The following is an 18,740-nucleotide window of genomic DNA, read 5'->3' on the forward strand; positions in this document are numbered from 1 at the left end:
AATGCAAGCATCATATAACTGAATAAATTATACCCACAATGTGCTTTCTGGAGATGAAAGGAAATTTTTACTTTAGAACTAAAAGGGTACCATCATAGTGTTAAAGGGACAGTAGGAATGTGGGGATGGCCAAGTCTGACTTCTACTGTCTTCATAAAGGGGAAATTTTCCCATCAATAGTAATCATAGCTGGGTTTAGAAGAAGCCATGGCACTAGGGACACAGCCAATGTCCGATGGATCTTGGCTGAATGCAGAGTACCAGAAGGTAGCCTGTGTTTCACTGACTATGGAAAACTTTTTTTTTTAAAAATGGTAATCCCAGAACAACTTGATTGTGCTAATGTGAAACCTATATTTGGACCATGAAGTTGTCATCAGAACAGAACAAAAAAAAAAACCAAAAAAAAAAAACCCAAAACACTGCATGGTTCAAAATCAGGAAAGCAGTGAGTCAGGGATGTATCCTGTCTCCAAACCTTTTCAATCTATCTGTGGAATAAATCATTCAGGAGGCCGGATTGTATGAGGAGGAATGCAGTATCAGGATTTATCAACATCCTGTGTCATAGAGATGATACAATGTTGCTTGTGAAACTGAAAGGGATCTGAAGCATTTGCTGCAGAAGACCAATATCTGCAGTCTTCAATATGGACTGAGGCCAACACCAAGAAAACAAATATTCTCACCACTGGGCTCATTAGCAGCAGTAAGATAGACAGAAAGGGCACTGAGATTATTAACAGCTTCAGTTTGCTTGTCTCCACAATCAACACTCCTGGCAACAGCAGTCAGGAATCAAAAGACAAACTTACATTGGGAAAATCTACTGTAGGTGACCTTTCCACAGTACTGAAGATTAAGTCTAGAGACTAAGATGTGCCTGATCCAGACCAGTCTTCACAATTACTTAGTATTCATCAGAAAATTGGAGAATGACTAAAGGTGACAGAAGAAGAATTGAAGCCTTTGAATTGTGGTGGTGGAGAAGAGTACTGAATATACCATGGAGTGCCAAGAGAAAAAAATAGTTGTGTCCTGAAGATGGTGTAACCAAGTTTCTACTTAGAGGCAAAGATTTTGAAGCTCTGTCTAATGTACTTCTGGCATGTTGCCAGGAGGGACCAGTCCTTGGAGAAGAACATCATGCTTGGAAGGGTCAAGGGATGGTACATGAGAGGAAGATCCCGGATAACACAGATTAACACAATAACGGGTAATGGGGTAAGTGTGTAGGAGGAAGTGAGATTGGCTCAGCATAGGGCAGAGTTCAGAGCTAATGTGCATAAGGTCACTAGGAGTCCCAGCAGATTTGATGGCACATAACAATAACAACATCCATCTGTACAGTATCATGGTGGCACATAACAGTAACAACAATATCCATCCATAGTGCTATACAGATACCTACATAGTCAGACATGCTACCCCACATGCTCCTGCCCCTATTTTTACCAATCTTAGGGTCTGATGTTTGTTGTTGACTCACAGACTTTATTCACAGTTGTGGGGTTTATTAGGGAAAGAAGTTGGAGAGTGGGGGAGGCAAGAAATAGTCACAATGTAAGTCCAGGTTTAGTACAGCAGTCCTAAGCCAGGTTAACAAGGCACAATTCCCAAATTAGTGAAGTCTAGGTTCAGTTTAGCAGCACAAATACAAGAAGACTTTGGTTACCTCAATCCACCAGTAAAACTTTCAGAGCAGCTATAAGTCAGATTTTTCACTAATCATCCAGCAAAGAAAACCTTTAACTGTGATTTTTATTTCAGAGCAGTTACAAGTTAGATTTTCCTCTGGTTACACCTTGCCAGTCTCTTGACAGCACTCTCACAGTCTCTTCCACTATCTCTCTTTCTCTACTACTGCTGTCACCAGGGTACCTCACAATGTAGAAAGTGCTCTCTCGTGCACTCACTCTCTCTCTCTCTCTCTCTCTCTCTTATTTTGATCCCACAGCTGCTGATGCTTTACAAGATCATGTGTCCATACTGAAGGTAGCTGGAGACCATGCCCCACTGGGGACTAACTCAATGGCTAGAAAAGCCAATTTTCAGGATTTCTAACACCCCACACAGTCATGATCTAGTTGAAATTCAAATATGGCTATTATTGAGTTAAAAATTGAGTACATGATCCTATTTGCAGACGAATCTGATATTCATTTTGTAACTAAAAATGGATTACTATTACAGTTTTTTTGAATTGCCTAAAGATTTAGAAAAGACAAGGATACAAGAAAAATTTCAAAATAGAGATTAATATGGAAAAAAGTAAGAAACAGCACGTCTAGCTAAGGCTGCAAGAGAACAAAGAACATATTCTGAAAACATGGCCAAGACACTGACAGATCAGTAATGGAGTGGAGAAACAGAGAAACTAAGAGACATCTGGTTTTGTGTATAAAGTATAAGCAATGAAAATGAAAGCATGATTCCAGACACAAGTGTTTAAAGTATAAACTGTGTCAACCTGGCCAAACAATAGAAAATAAAACTTACCACAGCCACACGAGCAAGAATAACAGGAAACCCAAAGGCCGAGACAACAATTCCAGTAGTGAAGAAATAGGCAAGCTCCCGACAAGCACTACTTGTTGCATCAGAGTCATATGTTGCTCTCTTGGCAATAAAGTGCGGGATGGGGGAAATGGCATGAAATATCAGGACGAACAATGGCCAGTACACACTGCCAGACAGTCCCAGGGGGAAAAAACAAAAAAGAGAAGTTAGTTACATTTGAAATTAAAAACATACTTTGGTGTTTAAAGCAGTGCTCATCTAAAATTCTATGTAAAAAAAATTCAATTGTTAATATTAGTACATAAGATAATTTTTACTATGATCAGAAAAGGACTAATAATTTAAAATACCAGTTCATTAATACATAGGTAGTTTATATGGTATTAAGTAACAACGAAACAATGACTGATCAAGACACTCTGTCGTTCCCTGTATTGTTGTGGCTGAGTGCTATCAAGCTAATTCCAAGTCACGGTGTCTCTGTATGACAGAGTAGTTTTCTCTGTGACAGTTCATGGTGTTGTGCTGCTAATCAAAAGGTCATGTGTCTCTAGCAATTCGACTTCACCAACAGCCCGAGGGAGAAAGATAGGCAGTCTCTTCTCATGACTTACGGTCTCAGAAACCCAGTGGAAGGTCAACTATGAGTCAGAACGGGCTCAGCAGCAGTGAATCTTGAGATCACCAGGTCTCTTTCCTATATAAAAACTGCTGGGTGAGTTAGAATCATCAAAAGTTACAGCAAGCAGCTGAACACTTAACCACGGTGCCTCTAGTGTGTTTACAAGTATTTTTTTTTTCTTTTGTAAAAAATTTTTTATTTTATACTGGTTTACTTATAAAGTCTGTACACATTGTTTTTCCACACTGGATCTTTCTGTGTTTATAGTATTATTAAGCTATAATTTCTTTAAGGGCATACTCTCACCTCAGTTTTATTTGTGGTATGCTGAAAGAGTGGTTTACACTTGCCAGCTCAATAAAGATCTTTCCAGTAAGTGAATCATTGAAAGCTTTCAATAGCTTTATATCACACTTAGAATAAAATCCATAATCTGTGCCTTAAAGCTTACATAATCTGGTTTTGTTCATCTCTCCCAGTCATCTGATATCATCTCTCTGGTAGCCACACAGCCTTTTTCTGTTTCTTAAACACTACTCATTCCTGCTTTGGGATCACAGCTCCCTGGCTATTTCCCTGTTGGCTCCTAATTATCACACAAATCTAAACCAAAATGCCCTCTCCTTAATGTGGCTTTTCCTGACCATCCATTCCAGAGCACTCCAAGTCACTCTTAGCACATTACCCTCTTTTAACTTTCTGCACAGCACTTAGTCCTACCTGATTTTTCTTGTTTATGAGAACATGGATCTCTGTTTTAGCAAATCACTATTTCTCTCTAGTATTTATCATGAGACGCTCCATTAATAATTGTTGAATGAGCAAAATAGTAAGTGCATTTAAACTTTGTTATTAGTTGCCACTAAGTCCATCTTACTCACAGTTATCCTAAGTGATGGAGTGTAACCGCCCCTAGGATTCTCCAGGCTGTATGCTTTTTGGGAATAACAACCAGGTCTTTCTCTTATAGATTCACTGGGTGAGTTTGAACCAATGACTTTTTTCACTAGTAGCTGAGAGCCAATATGTAGGTATGGAAGATATGAAAATAGTTATATTGTTGTTGTTAGGTGCTAGGTGCTATTGAGTCACCAACTCATAGTGACTATCTACAGCAGCTCTGAAGCCCTGTCTTGAGCCAGTCTCACTGATTCAGATACACTGCCCCAGTTACTCTATCAAACCCATCTCTCCCAGGGTCTTCTTCTCCTGCGCCATCCCTCCACCCTTCCAAGTATGATGTCCTCCTCCAGGGATCAGTGCCTCCTGGCCATGTGCCCAAAGTATGTGGGACAGAGCTTCAAAATCCTAGCCTCCAATGAGAAACTTGGTTTCACCCTCTCCAAGACAGATCTATTTGTTTTCTTGGCAGTCCATGGTATGTTCAAAACTCTTCTCTAGCACCACAACTCAAAGGCATCAATTCTTCTTCTGTCATCTTTAGTCATTGTCCAGCTCTCTGATCCATAGGAAGTAATTGCCAAGATCATGGCCTGGATTTGGTGCACTTGAGATTGACATCACTGCTTTTCAGAGGTCCTGGAGAGGTCCTTGACAGCACATTTTTCCAATGCAATTCGTCTTTTAACTTCCTGATGGTTTGCGCCAAGAGTGTTGACTGTGGAGCTGGGCAAGCTGTAACTGTTAACAATTTCAATCTCTTCTCCATCTATCATGATGCTGCCAATTGGCCTAGTGGTGAGAATCTCTGTCTTCTTGATGTTGAGCTTCAATTCATATTGAAGAATACAGTCCTTGACCTTCTGCAGCAAGCGCTTCAGGTCCTCCTCAGTTTCAGTAAGCAAAGTTGTGTAATCTGCATAATGTAGACTGTCTTCCTCCAATCTTCCTTCTAATAAAGCCCAGTCTCCTGAATGATCTGTTCTGCACATAGATTGAAAAGTTATGGAGACAGTATGCTTCACTGACACACCCCTTTTCCAATTTTAAACCAGTTTCTCTGCTCTGTTCTGAGGACTGCTTCCTGATCCAAGTATCGGTTTTGCACCAAGCACAATCAAGTGTTCTGGGGTTTCCATTTTCCTCAAGGTTAACCACAATTTGTTGTGATTCACGTAGTCAAATGCCTTTGTATAGTCAATAAAACACAGATAGACATTCCTCTGGTACTCTTCGCTTCCTGTCACGATCCATCTAACATTGGTGATAATGTCCTACCTAGTGCTACAACCTCTGCTAAAGCCAGCTTGTATTTCTGGTAGTTCTCTGTCAATGTACTATTCCAGTTATTTCTGGATATTCTTTAGCAGGACTTTGCTAGTGTGTGATATTAGTGATAATATTCAATACGTACTAATAAAAACTTGAAACACACTCTACTCGATGGTACACAACAACAATCTTTACTAAATTATCAAAATAATAATTTAACACACAAAAAAATTTGTTTCTTCCCAAAATGCAATGTTTGTATTTACTTAAAATTGCCATCTGGGTCCCAATTAACTCTGTAAGTACTTTAGAAGTAATCTATCATCTTTTACTCTGTCACCTAGGTATTTAGTATAATATGCTTTAGTTCTTCAAAGGAAAATATTGTTGCTACCTACTTATAATAGAGAAATCAGCTGGCCCAGTGGACAAAAGGCGATGCTACCAAGCTGAAGGTGGGTGACTTTTAATCTGCGGCCCTCAGGCCTGTCTTTCATTGTTTTTGTTCAGACATTCCTCTAGGTTGTACAGCCCTGGTGTACAAGTTGCTGTACAGTGGTAACTTGTGGTTGCTGTGAAGCTGAACACTGTGACACTGATGTGTTAAATGCATTAATGGCTGGTTATCCAGTGCGGACAGAAAGTGGGGTGGAGCTCCCTGATTAAAACAAGCTTGAAAGGAGAAGTGGCATCCACTTCCGTAATAGCTTGCCTCTGGAAACCCTATGAACCTGGAGAGAGGATGAGAGATGACCAAGCGTCAAGGACTCTCTTTCATAGGGTCACTATGAGTTGCTTGTGACTCAGCAGCACTTAACAACAACCACCACCACCTACTTATAAAATCTATCAAAAACTCAAACTTATTGCCATTAAGTATATACCTTCTCACAGCAATCCTCCACTCGCTTTCCAAACCCATCAATCACAACAGGTAGCGATTGTAGCGTTCTCCCAAGGAGCAACAGGTAGATTTGAATCCCCAGAAACTCACAGCCTTTGGGCTTGTAGTGCAATTCACCATAGACTATACTATCAGATATATAGATGTAGGTATAGGAATCGATCAATATAGATCAACATATATATATACACATATACATGTATATATACACACACATACATATATGCACCAGCACACATGCACACACACATACTCATGTACACACACATCTATTATCCCATGACAGTACAGATCACCACCACAATTTTGTAATAGCACAGATACACTGAACCAGACAGTTTCTGTGTGTGGTAGCAGTGATGAAGGCTGCCATGTAGGAATGCAGGATGACAGCTAGGGAGCAGACAGGAATGTGCCCTTTATCAAGAGGACTCAGGGTGAAAGCATTAAGACTGGATTCCCAAATTACAGAGATTCTAGTTTGTGCCTGTTTCTTAGTGTTGTAATAGTAGAAATACACCCATTTTTGTTAGGTGGATTTATTTTTCAGAATTTTGGTGCTAGAAATCTGAATTTAAGGCACTAAGTTAAGGAATGGCTATCTCCCTTTGGCTTGGGGATAAATACCTTGTGTTAGCTCCTGCAGCCCCTTCACTACTGACACGCCTACAGCCAAGAGTTCCGTGGCAATCTATCTTTCCCCCAACAACACTTGCTTGCTTCTGTATCTATGCTGTCCTTTATACCACTCAGAAGTGATTGGATTTCATACAAAGCTAAAGTGCTCCAATAACACAACAAATACTATTTCTAGAAGGGATTATATCCACAGGTCAGGAATCTAGCATATATAGTGGGGAGACACAATATAATCTGTAACAGTGTTATTACAAGAATTACCAAACATTATTCTTGAGAGACTTGTAGAAATTCTTTCACTCAAACTCCTGTTCTTTCACTCAAACAACTATTTTACACATGATGAAAATGGAGGAAAAAGTCCTGAAACAGACCCAGCTGGCACCTGGCATGGCCACAGTCAAGGGCTCCTAATTCTTCCTGGAATACAGTGAGTTTTCTGAAAAACAAAGAAACTATACAAGCCCATTTATACTAAGTGATCAATAACTAATCAAGAGGACTGTTAAGAAAGAAGCAACAGTGATGCATGTAAAGTTTAAGTATTTCATGTTCAATAAATATGTTGAAGGCTGGAAAACTTCTTCTGTAAAAGGTCAGATAGTGAACATTTTAGATTTTGCAGACTACTTAGTTTATATCTCAAATATTCAATTTTGACATTGTACCTCAAAGCACCCACGTTATTGCTGTTATGTACTAGATGAAAATGCAAACTCTCAACAAAAGGTCAAATCTAGAATGAAGTGATTTGAAACCTGTTTGGAGGCCCAGTTTGGGCAACATACATGATTTGTTGACAGAATCATTTGCCTTTCTCTGTTTCACAATAAGGAAACTCTACAGACCTATTGGTAAGAAATCATGCTGCGAACCCTAAGCCATGTGGCTTGAACCTACCAGCTGCTCCTCAGGGAAAAGATGGGCAATGTCCTCCTGCATATGGATATCCTCTCATTATGGAGGGTCAGCTATGAGTTGGTTCCAACTCAATCTTATTAATATACCCACTTTAAAAAGAGCTCTCCCTCCATAAAAACAACAAATCCATCAAGTGAATGACTGGGTTAAATATTTATTAATTCAATTGGTCAGAGCTTCACACTAAGTTAACCAAACTTCCTAACACCTATTGAATGCTGACAAAGATAAAACAAAGATAATTCTCCTTTTAAAGTATAACTTACCCATAATCCTCTAAGGCACATCCCAGCATAAGAAAAGTCAGTCCAATAGCACCACTGAAGGATAAAGCCACAAGAGCTGTGAAAAGCGAAACAAAGAGTTAAATGGGTGACAAAATCTAAGTGGAAGAAAGATGTGGAGTGATGTACTAATGTACTCTGAGTTGATTTGGGGGGATGATGAAAATATTCTGGAATTAGAGAGTGGTGTTAGTTGCACCATGGAGGCCTTACAGCAAAGAGGGAATATGTGTTCGGTATCTAACTGAAAATGTGAGCCCACAGACAGCTCTATGAAAGAAAGACATGACAGTCTGCTATTAAGATTTATAGCTCCGGACACCCCTTGGGGCACTTCTACTCTGCTCCAGAGAGTTGCTGTAAGTCAGGATCAACCTCGCACCAATGGCTTTATGCTTGGATGGTTGCACAAGCTTGTGAATATACTAAAACACTTCTGACCTGTACACTGAAGAGGTTAGTTTTAAGGGATGTAAATCACATCTCAAAAAAATGAGTCAAAAAAGGATCTAAATATTCCAATGTTAAGCAAAGTTAGCAATTTATTAACTGATGCTGCATTTGAGTGCCTGTCCCCAGCACTTTCAAATCATAGGGTAAAGCCTCAAGCATTTCCAATACCAATATCAAAGCTCTCCTTAATTATTTTCTTCTGTATTTGCCAGAAAATTAGCCAGCCAATTAGTCTAAGCAAAACAGAAAAACTCACTATGGACAAAAGCAGGTCATTTCATGCTGATAATCTAAATGTTGAAAGCCTTCCTTCATTTCACTCAAAACTGTATGGCTTAGTGGTAAGGAGCTGCTCTGCAATCCCAAAAGACACACAGTTCAAATCCACCAATTGCTCCAAGGTAGGAAGATGGGCAACCTCCTCCCATGTGATTAGAACTGTCTCTGAAAACCCACTAAAGGGCCAGCTATGGGCCAGTTCTGACTTAACAGTAAACAACAACCACACCTATATGTTCTTTTTCATTACTTCCTTCCTCAAACCATGTATTTTGAATATGTGAAGAGCACATTTATGGCTCCATAGAAAATTATTCCAGATTAGTCTCCACTAGGGAGCCCTTGTGTTTTATTAATTTTGAGATATAATTAAAATTGAAGGAGCTGCATTGCTAACCCAAAGGTATGTGGTTCAAATCCACAAGCTGCCCTACCAGAGAAAGAAGGGAAATCTCCTCCTGTATGATTTACTGCCTCTGAAAACCAGCTGGAGGGTCAGCTATGCGTTGGTTCCAACTCGAGCATACTCACAGCCACAATATCCACTAAAGATATTTATTCCCTGCAGCAAACTCTGAGGGTAGAATCTGTTTGCCCTTGTCACGCTGCTGAGACTAATTATGATTGTTAAAAAGTATGAACTCTAAATCACAAACAGGAGAGATATTTATTCTGTCCACCTTTGGTATCCTTTCCACCTTATTTCTCACCAGTAAATGAGAATAATAGTGCCACATTATTAAAGAGTTTGTGTAAATTAAATGAGATCATCTATGTCCTATAGACTGTGAAAAGAACAATCAAATTTGTCCTGGAGAAGTGCAAGCAAGGTGCTCTGAAGAAGCAAAGATGGAGAAACTTAAGCACACATCATTTGGGCATGTTGCCAGGAGGAGCCAATCCTAGGAAAAGATAGGTTGGGAGAGTTGCTGTAAGTTGAAGTTGACTGAACAGCACCTAACAACAACAATGTAGCCCCCAAAACACACTCATTTGAGTTGATTCCAACTCAGAGTGATCTTCCATTGAATTTTAGACACTGCAAATCTTTAGGGAGTAAATTACCTATAATTTTTCCACAGAACAGTTGTTGAAGTTGAACCTCTGATCTTTCAGCTAGCAGCACAAGCACACACTATTCCACTGTTGTTACGTGCTGCTGAATAAGAATCCACTCAAAGCTGAACCGCCAGTGGTTTTTCAAAGACAGTAAACAGTACAGAGGCTTGCCGATTGGAGCCAGGTGCCTTCAAGTTAGCAGCGAAGGGTGGGCAGCACAGATCCTTACTACCACCTTTCCACCTCATCCATATCTCATGCCCTGTTGGCATAGTATGTATTAGCTGCTAACCAAAAGGCTGGCAGTTCAAATACATCAGCCACTTTGAGAGAGAAATATGGGTAGTCTCCTGGAGAGACTGACAGCCTCAGAAACCTCATGGAAGGTCACTATGAGTCACTGACTCCATGGCAGTGGGTCGGGTTTTAGATTGTAAGAATGCCTCCTCCAGGAGACCTTTCAAAGCTAAGAATCTAAACCTTTCTGTCCTATGGCTCTCATCTCTCAAGACTCAAAACCATATCTAATAGCTTCCTCTTAGTTTTGTGAAAACTGTTGTTGCTGTTGTTGTTAAGTGCCATTGAGTCGCAGGTTGTGAAAATTACTTCCCAGTAATCTCTTCCCTGCCACCTTTTATATATATTTCGCCAGGAATATAACTCCATCTCTCTTCATTCCACACATCCTTGCTGATAAACTGCTTTCAATCCAAAATCCCCATGATAACAATGACCTGTCTGTCACATCTGATAACTCTTAAGGACCATAGCTAGTCCTAAAAACTAGGTGGGCAGGGCCAACTTCAGTATGGACTTTTCCACTGGACAACCAACCAAAGGAAAAACAAAAAAGGCCACTGACCTAGTTACTGACTCATAATCAAGAAGGTCTTTGAATTTAACCTGTAAACTTGAACAATTCAGCCTCTTTCCCCTACCAGCACTTCTTGTTAGGTATCATCAAGCCAACGACAACTCACAGCTACCCCATGAACAAGAGATCTGCACCTTGCCTTATCCTGTGCCACCTTCAACATCTCTGATATACTTAAACCCACTGGTATTGTCCCTGTGTCAATCTATCTTGTCAAGGGTAATCCTCTCTTTTTGATGGCCCTCCACTTTTCCAAGCATGATGTATTTTTCCAAGGACTAGTCCCTGCTAAAATGCTGAAAGTATGTGAGACAGAATTTTGTCATCCTTTACCCTAAGGAACACCCTCATTGCATTTTCTCCAAGGCATTTTCGCTCTTTAGTAGCCCAGTGGATGTTCAGTATTCTCCAACACCACAACTCAGAGGCATCAATTCTTTGGTCATCCTTACTCACTGTCCAACTTTCAGAGGCATAGCAAGTAAATGAAAAGCACAAGGCTTGGACCAGGAGGACCCTGGCGTTTAAACAGACATTATTGGTACTGCTGGTACCAAGGGTGTTGACTGTGGAGCCAAGTAAGACAAAATCATTGATAACTTTTCTCCATCTATGATGATGTTGCTTATTGGTTCATGCTGAGGACTTTTATTTTCTTAGTGTTGAGATGCATTCCATACTGAAGACTGTAGTCTTTAATCTTCTGTAGCATTTCAAGTTCTGTTCACAGTCTGAAGGCAAAGTTGTGTCATTAGAAATGCAGGTGTTGATGAGTCTTCTTTCAATCCTGATGCCACATTCTTCTCCACATAGCCCAGCTTCTCAAATTATTTGCTCAGCATACGGACTGAATAGGCATGGAGAAAGGATACAGTCTTTATGCATACTTTTCTTGATTTTAAACTATGCAGTGCTCCCTGGCTCTGCTTGGACAACACCATCTTAGTCTACACATAGGTTTAACATGAGCACAATTAAGTGTCTGGGATTCCCATTCTTCTCAAAAAAGGAATTTAGTCTAACCTTTAAAGGTCCTATCTTGGAGATTGGCCACTCCACCTTCTAGTGACTCACCAATCCTAAATTACACAGCTTCCAAACATCAATCAAATCCACCCTCTTCTCTAGACACTTTGCCAATGCCTGGGAGCAGGCCTAGACCATAACAAGAATGTATATGCCTATACTTTGACTCTTAATTTTTCCTTTCCACATTAGGTAGTGATCTTTCAAATGCATTAATGTGGTATCACACTTTTGCAACTGCTTTTACGTCTACCAGTTGTCTTCACAAGGGGAGGGAGGGCGGAGCTAACTGTGGTCTGGCTTTGACTACCTTTCCATCTTTAACCACTCCATTTTCCCCCTTAGTAGTCTTTTAAAAGTTTCTTAAAGAGATGTGCTCTTTCGTGCATCTGTGTAGACTACCCCCATCATGTCACATGTTATTCTTTTGGTCACTGGATATTTATCTGCCTGCCTTAGTAATACTGATATCTTTACTGACCCTTTCAGATTCAGGTCAAGCATATCTCTTCTGCGAAAAGTTTTCTTCCCTGGAGTAGGGTTAGTAACTCCATCAGTGCTTCTACTGACCTAAATACACCCTAGACATTTATACAGGAACATAACTGTAACCTCACAGTAATGTCTCATTTATGTTTTTACCTTAAGTTTCATGCACACAGTAGTTTGCTCATTAAAAACTAGATGATTAAATGCAAAATTCTCTATTTCTTTTCTACCTTAAAGTCTCTCTTATTTTTTATCATAATTTCTAAAATATTCTCATTTTTAAACTATTATGTGCAAGTTTCTGGTTATAACTATTGTATAATACTTAGATACTATTTGTTCTTTTTTTTTTTTTTTGGTTTTGTGTTATCTTCAAATAGATATATTACATCCTGCAGGTGGTTCAAATAAACCATGTTGACTAAAATGATGTGTTTAAAATTCAGCCAGAAATAACGATAAAACATATCTGCTGCTAACAGCTGACACTCAGATAAATGTCACAGTGAACACACACATACTTTACACATGTTTAATGTTGATACTGTTTAAGTGGAGAGCAATACTGCTTAAATTTCAGGAAAGACAGGAACTCAAACATGAAAACAAATTATTCTCTTATTGCTACAAGATCCTTTCACCTTACCGAGCATAATTTCTTTTTCCAAGGACTGGCCCCTCCCAAACTATGTAAAAAGTTTCACTATCCTTGTCTCTATAGAGCCTTCTACTTACACATCATGCTGGGAAAGGTGGAGATTTAGAGAAAGAGAGGCTGATCCTCAACTAGATAGATCAACACATTGACTGTTAACCATGTGCTGGAACATCAGAGATCACAAGGATGGGGCAGCATAGAGCAAGGTCTTCGGTTCTCAGGGTCGCTATGAGTCGTGGTCATAGAGGACAACAAAAACAGCTAAAAGATTAGAAATGTAAGGACTTTATATCAAAATACGTTAGTTTATCTTTCTCCTGGCTGCCAGCCCTCATTCCTCTGAAGACATACACACAGAGTGGTGTTCTTGGTACCCCTTTCTAAAAGGTGTCCCACACAAAACCACTTACTGCCCAAACACTACTTTCCTGCTTGTCTATAAATGGTAAAACCTTGAAGAAAACGGCTAAAATGCTCATTTAGTTTCCACAGTTATAAAAAAATACAGCATCCTTAATGATTTCCATTAGCATTCAGCCACAATCAACTCTGCTCAAGTTAAAACAAAACAAAACAAATCATTAGGAACATGAGGATCAAGTTGTCTAGTAAAAGTATGGAGGGTGTTCAGGGGCTATCTGTAAGATATCGGTAATTCTGCTGAGAGGCTGGGAAAGGAGAGGCGAGGCTTTAGGTACTTAAGTTGGGAAGTAGAAACCTAGCTTGGAAACTAAGCAGCCAGGAGGGAAGGGGCGCTCCAAGGAGTCAGGGATGGGATGCTCCCAGGAGAAGCCCAGGTCTCCCTGCGAGACGGCTCCGCCGCGAGGCCTCCGCCTGCAAGGTGCAGAAAGACGCCCCATGCAAGCCCGAAGACGCAAAAACCCAGGGCAGAGGGTCCACCCAAAACTCCCCTCCATTTCCACAGAACGAGAGAAGCAGGTGGGCGCCTCCCTGTCCACAGAGGCAGGAGGAGTGGCAGAGCCAGAGGCGGCGGCTCCTCGCTCACGCGCCGAACGTTCAGCTGTACGCTCAGCCGGGAGCAGAGTGCAGACCCCACCGCAGAACGACCCAGCCCAGAGCTGCTGATGTACCTTTAACGCCCGCCATTGCTCCTGAACTGGGGCTGCGACTGCTTCCGGCTTCCGGCCCCTTCCGAAGCCTCAGCTCACGCCCCGCAAACCAGAGAACTGATCCGAGCCGCCCCAGCCACAAAGAACCCCGCCCCGCCAGTCCCGGGTGCAACACCACCACACAGAGCCCCGCCCCTGCCACACAGAGCCCCGCCCTCGCAATCCCCGCCCCCGTCACGACCCGAACCAATGAAGTCCCACCCCTTCACAAAGAATCCTGCCCAGTCACGCATAATCCCGCCCCTTCACTCAGAATCCTGCTTCTGCCCTGCATAACCCTAACCCCTACACTTAGAATCCCGCCCCGCAAAAGTGCATAGCTCCGTCTCTTCAGTCTTGGCCCCGCCCATACATGTTGTTGATTATGGGGTCCAGCACAACTCATGCTGACCCTATGAACAAAAGGCCTGAAATCGCTCTACAACCATAGACATTTATCAAAGTTCATAGAGTTTCCGGAGGCATGTTGTTTAGGAAGTGGATGCCACTTCTGCTTCTAAACCTGTCATAGTATGCTACTGTTTTTATGTGCCATGGAGTTGCCTATGATGCATAGCGACCCTATGTACAGCAGCTCTGAAACCTTCCTTATCCTGAGCCACTCTCACTAATTCTGACACACCAACCCCCATTGCCCAAGTTACTGTATCAGTCTATCTGATCTGGGGTCTCTCTCTCTCTGCTGCGCTGTCTGTCCACCTTTCATAGCATGAAGTCCTTCTCCAAGGACCAATCTCTCCTGGCCACGTGCCCAAAGTAAGCGAGGCGGAGCTTCAAAATCCTAGTCTCCAAGGAGAGACTTGGTTTCACCCTCTTCAAGACAGACTTATTTGTTTTCTTGGCAGTCCATTGTTCAAGACTCTTCCCCACCACCACAGCTTGAAGGCATCTATTCTTCTTCTGTCATCCTTAGTCAATGTCCAACTCTCTGAAGCATAACATGTAATTGAGAAGACCATGGCCTGGATAGGCATACTTTTGTATCTAGACTGACATCGTTGCTCTTCAGCACTCTAGAGAGGCCCATGACAGCCGGTTTTCCCAGTGCAATTCGTCTTTTGACTTCCTGACTGCTGATGTTGAGTGTTGATTGGGGATCCGAGCAAGTTATAATTGCTAACAACCTCAATTCCTTCTCCATCTATTAAGGTGCTGCCAATTGGCCCAGAGGTGAGAATCTTTGTCTTCTTAATGTTGAGCTTCAATCCATATTGAAGACTACAGTCCTTGATCTTTGCAGTAAGTGCTTCAGATCTTCTTCAGTTTCAGCAAGCAAGGTTGTGTCATCTGCCCATACATAACACTGTCCATTTACACAGAGCTATGGTCCTGTCATGCCTAAGTCCACCCTTCCACATAAAATAATAATGCAAGAGGAAGGGAGCACTGTTGGCCTAGTGGTAAGAAGCTGCGCTGCAATCGCAAAGGCATGCAGTTCGAATCCACCAAATGCTCCCCAGAAGAGGGATGGGCAATCTCCTCCTGTGTGATTAACTGTCTCTGAAAACCTTCCGGAGAGGAGGAAAACCTGCTGTCAGGGACCTCTGCTTAGAATGAAGGTCTTCCAGAAGCCATCTGCACAATTTTTAACTTAAGCAGGATGCAGAATGTGTTTATAAACTAAAAGCACGAAATCACATGAGTGTATCATGTTAGAAGTTGCACTGAATAATAAATATTCAAAACTTGAAAAGAAAAACACACCAACGTCCATTGCTAAAAGAGCAATGATGTCAGTCTAGAGACTAAGGTGCGCTGGATCCAGGACATAATCTTTGCAATTATTTGTTATGTATGCATCAGAGAACTACACAATGTGGTGCTGGAGAAGGGTATTGAGCATAAAATAGACTTCCAGAAGAAATAGTTTTAAGAGTGAAACCAAGTTTCTCCTTGGAGACAAGGAAGGATTTTGGCACTCTGTCTCACATATTTTGGGCACCTGGCCAGGAAGGACCAGTCCTTGGGGAAAGACATCATGCTTGGAAGGATGTAAGGACCACGCAAGAGAGGAAGACCCTGGATGACATGGATGGATTGACATGGTAACTGCGGCAATGGGGGTAGATGTATTGGAGTCAGCGAGACTGGCACAGGACAGGACAGGGCGCAGAACTACTGTACACAGGGGTCGCTATCAGTCGCAGAAGACTAGATGTCGCAGAACAAAAGCAACTCAGAATAAAGCCCCATCCACCAGCACAGCCCACTCTCACATAGAACCCTGTCCCCGCCCACGGTCAACCCCGCCCCTTTGTTAGAGACCCGCCCCTCCACACAGCCCCGCCCACTAACACAGACTCCTGCTCCCCAGCCCCGCCCCTTCACGTAGAAACCTGCCCATCCCCGCATAGCCCCGCCCCTTCTCTGTCATGTTCTCGCCGTTTACAGTACCAACCTCATACTCAGAATCCTGCCACTAAAGAGCTCTGCCTCTTCGGTCTTGCCCCTGCTATGCCCAACACTGCCCCCACACAGAATCCTGTCCCCACCACATACTGCCTCGGCACTTCCCTTAGAATCCTGCTCTAGCTCTGGCTAGTCCCCGCTTCAGGAAGAATCCCGCCCTACTTCCCATAGCTTGGCCCCATTTAGTACTCCTCCCTCCAGACATAGGCCCGCCTCCCTCCAGAACCCCGCCTCCATTCACCTAGAACCTGCCCCCAGTCTGCGTGCCCGCCCCGCCCGGTTAATTAAATCCTAAGTGGATTCCTTACACTGAAATTTTCTTCCAAACTCGTTCCAATGTCTACCCTTCTAGTCCATAGATTGAGATCTCTACTACTTCTTCTGACACAACAGGTAAGCCCAACCCAAGGCCAGTAGAGCACTTTTTGTCACAGCTGCGTGAAAACCTAGTCTCTTTGGAGATCTGCAAAGCAGGGAAGAGGCAAGTGGAGGGAGAGTTAAAAAGATAAAAGAGACATCCATATAACCTGTATTGCGATTATGAGTCCAAGCTGCGTTTGCGTGCCTTTGTGCTTATCTAGCTGTAGCTCTGATAAAGGTGGGCAAAACATACTGGACTAGGGAGGACAGTCCCTTCTATGTTTTTTTGTATGTGTTTTAGACCTTGTGGTTATTAGGTGGTGTGGAGTACAACTCAGAGACCCTATGAATAACAATCCCTTCCTATGCTACCATCTTCTCTAATTGAGCCCATTACTCTAGTCTCTGTGTGAATCCATGTCTCTGGGGGCTTTCCTCTCACTGATCCTCCCCCTTTCCAAGCATATGTCCCTTTTCAAGGAATAGCCTCTCCTAGCAAATTGATCAAAGTATGAGAGATGAAGCTTCACTACCTTTGCCTCCAAAGGAGCACTATGGCTGCATTTTTACCAAAAGATATATGGTCTCTTCTCCAAAACCACAACTCAAAAGCATCAATTATTCTCTGTCATTCTTATTCATTGTGCAGGTCTCAGATGCACAGCAAGTGACTAAAAAGATCCTGGCCTGAATCAGATACATCTTAGTCTTTAAACTGACTCCATTGCTCTTCAGTATTTTGGAGATGTCCCTGAAAGATGTCCCCAGTGCAACGCAGCTCCTGATCTCCTGACTACGGGTGTACGAAGGATGTTGATTGTTGAGTCAAGTAAGCAGAAATCATTGACAATTTCAATCCTTTCTTTACCTACCATGATGCTGCCTACTGGCCCAGTAAGGAAGACCTCTGTATTCTTAATGTTGAGATGTAATCCATATCGAAGATTGTAACCCTTGATCTTTTACAGTAAATGTTTCATCCTCACTGTCAGCAAACAACATTGTGTCATCTGCATAATACAGGATGTCAATGAGTCTTCGTCTGATCCTGATGCCACATTCTTCTTTATAGAGTTCAACTTCACTAAATACTTGCTCAACATACTCAATATATATGGAGAAAGGATACAACCTTGACCCACATCTTTCCCAATTTTAAACCATGCACTGTTCTCTTGCTCTGTTTGGACAATAACTTCTTGGTGTAGGTTTAAATTTCATATGAGCAGAATTGTTCGGAGATTCCCATTATTCTCAGTGCTTGTCATAGTTTGTGATGATCTATACAGTCAAATGCCTTTGCGTAGTCAATAAAACACAAGTAGACAATCTTCTGGTATTCTCTGCTTTCAGTCAGGGACCATCTGACAACACCAATGATATCCCTGGGGCTATGGCCTTTTCTAAACCCTGCTTAAACTTCTGGCAGTTCCTTGTCAATGTACCATTTTGTGTTTTGGGTTTGTTTCTTTTTAAATTATAATCAACAATATTTTGCTTGTATGTGATATATTAATGATAATTGTTTGGTCACTTCTTGAAAATAGGAATATGGATCTCTTATGTCCAGTCAGTGGACCAGGCAGCTGCTCTCCAAATTTCCTGGCATAGATGGGTGAGCACATTCAGGGTTGCATTTGCCAGTTGGAAATGTGTCAATTGGAATTCCACTGATTCCTGAGGCCTTATTTCTGCCCCCCATCTTCAATGCATGCTGGACTTCTTCCTTCATTACTATTAGCTCCTGTTCATATGATGTTGTTGTTGTTGTTATGTGCCGTCGTTTGCGACTCATAGCGACCCTATGTACAAAAGCTCTAAACCCTGCTTTATCCTGTGCCAATCTCATTGCCTCTGACACACCCATCCCGATTACCCCAGTCACTAAATCAATCCACCTCACAGAGGGTCTTCCCCTCCTGCGCTGTCCCTCTACTCTAC

The 18,740-nt window shown here is 41.9% G+C and overlaps 1 protein-coding gene across 2 annotated transcripts in view; it reads right to left on the reverse strand.

Annotated features, from left to right (window-relative positions):
- Window positions 1-14,263, reverse strand: part of LEPROT — a 17,068-nt gene extending 2,805 nt beyond the window's left edge. Inside the window, exons 1-3 of one of the 2 annotated variants that reach the window (XM_006879761.1) lie at window positions 14,218-14,263; window positions 8,045-8,120; window positions 2,500-2,686 (exon numbers count right to left, since the gene is read on the reverse strand). In XM_006879761.1, coding sequence (XP_006879823.1) covers window positions 2,500-2,686; window positions 8,045-8,120; window positions 14,218-14,263 — 309 coding nt within the window. Of the gene's footprint in view, window positions 1-2,499; window positions 2,687-8,044; window positions 8,121-13,991; window positions 14,008-14,217 lie in introns of those variants that run through there. The other variant, XM_006879762.1, reaches the window with a different exon arrangement.
- Between the last annotated feature and the right edge of the window lie 4,477 nt (window positions 14,264-18,740).

The sequence above is a fragment of the Elephantulus edwardii genome, unplaced genomic scaffold (genome assembly GCF_000299155.1).
Source record: "Elephantulus edwardii isolate Elephantulus edwardi_28Jun2011 unplaced genomic scaffold, EleEdw1.0 scaffold00005, whole genome shotgun sequence".
Classification (NCBI taxonomy): Eukaryota; Metazoa; Chordata; class Mammalia; order Macroscelidea; family Macroscelididae; genus Elephantulus; species Elephantulus edwardii.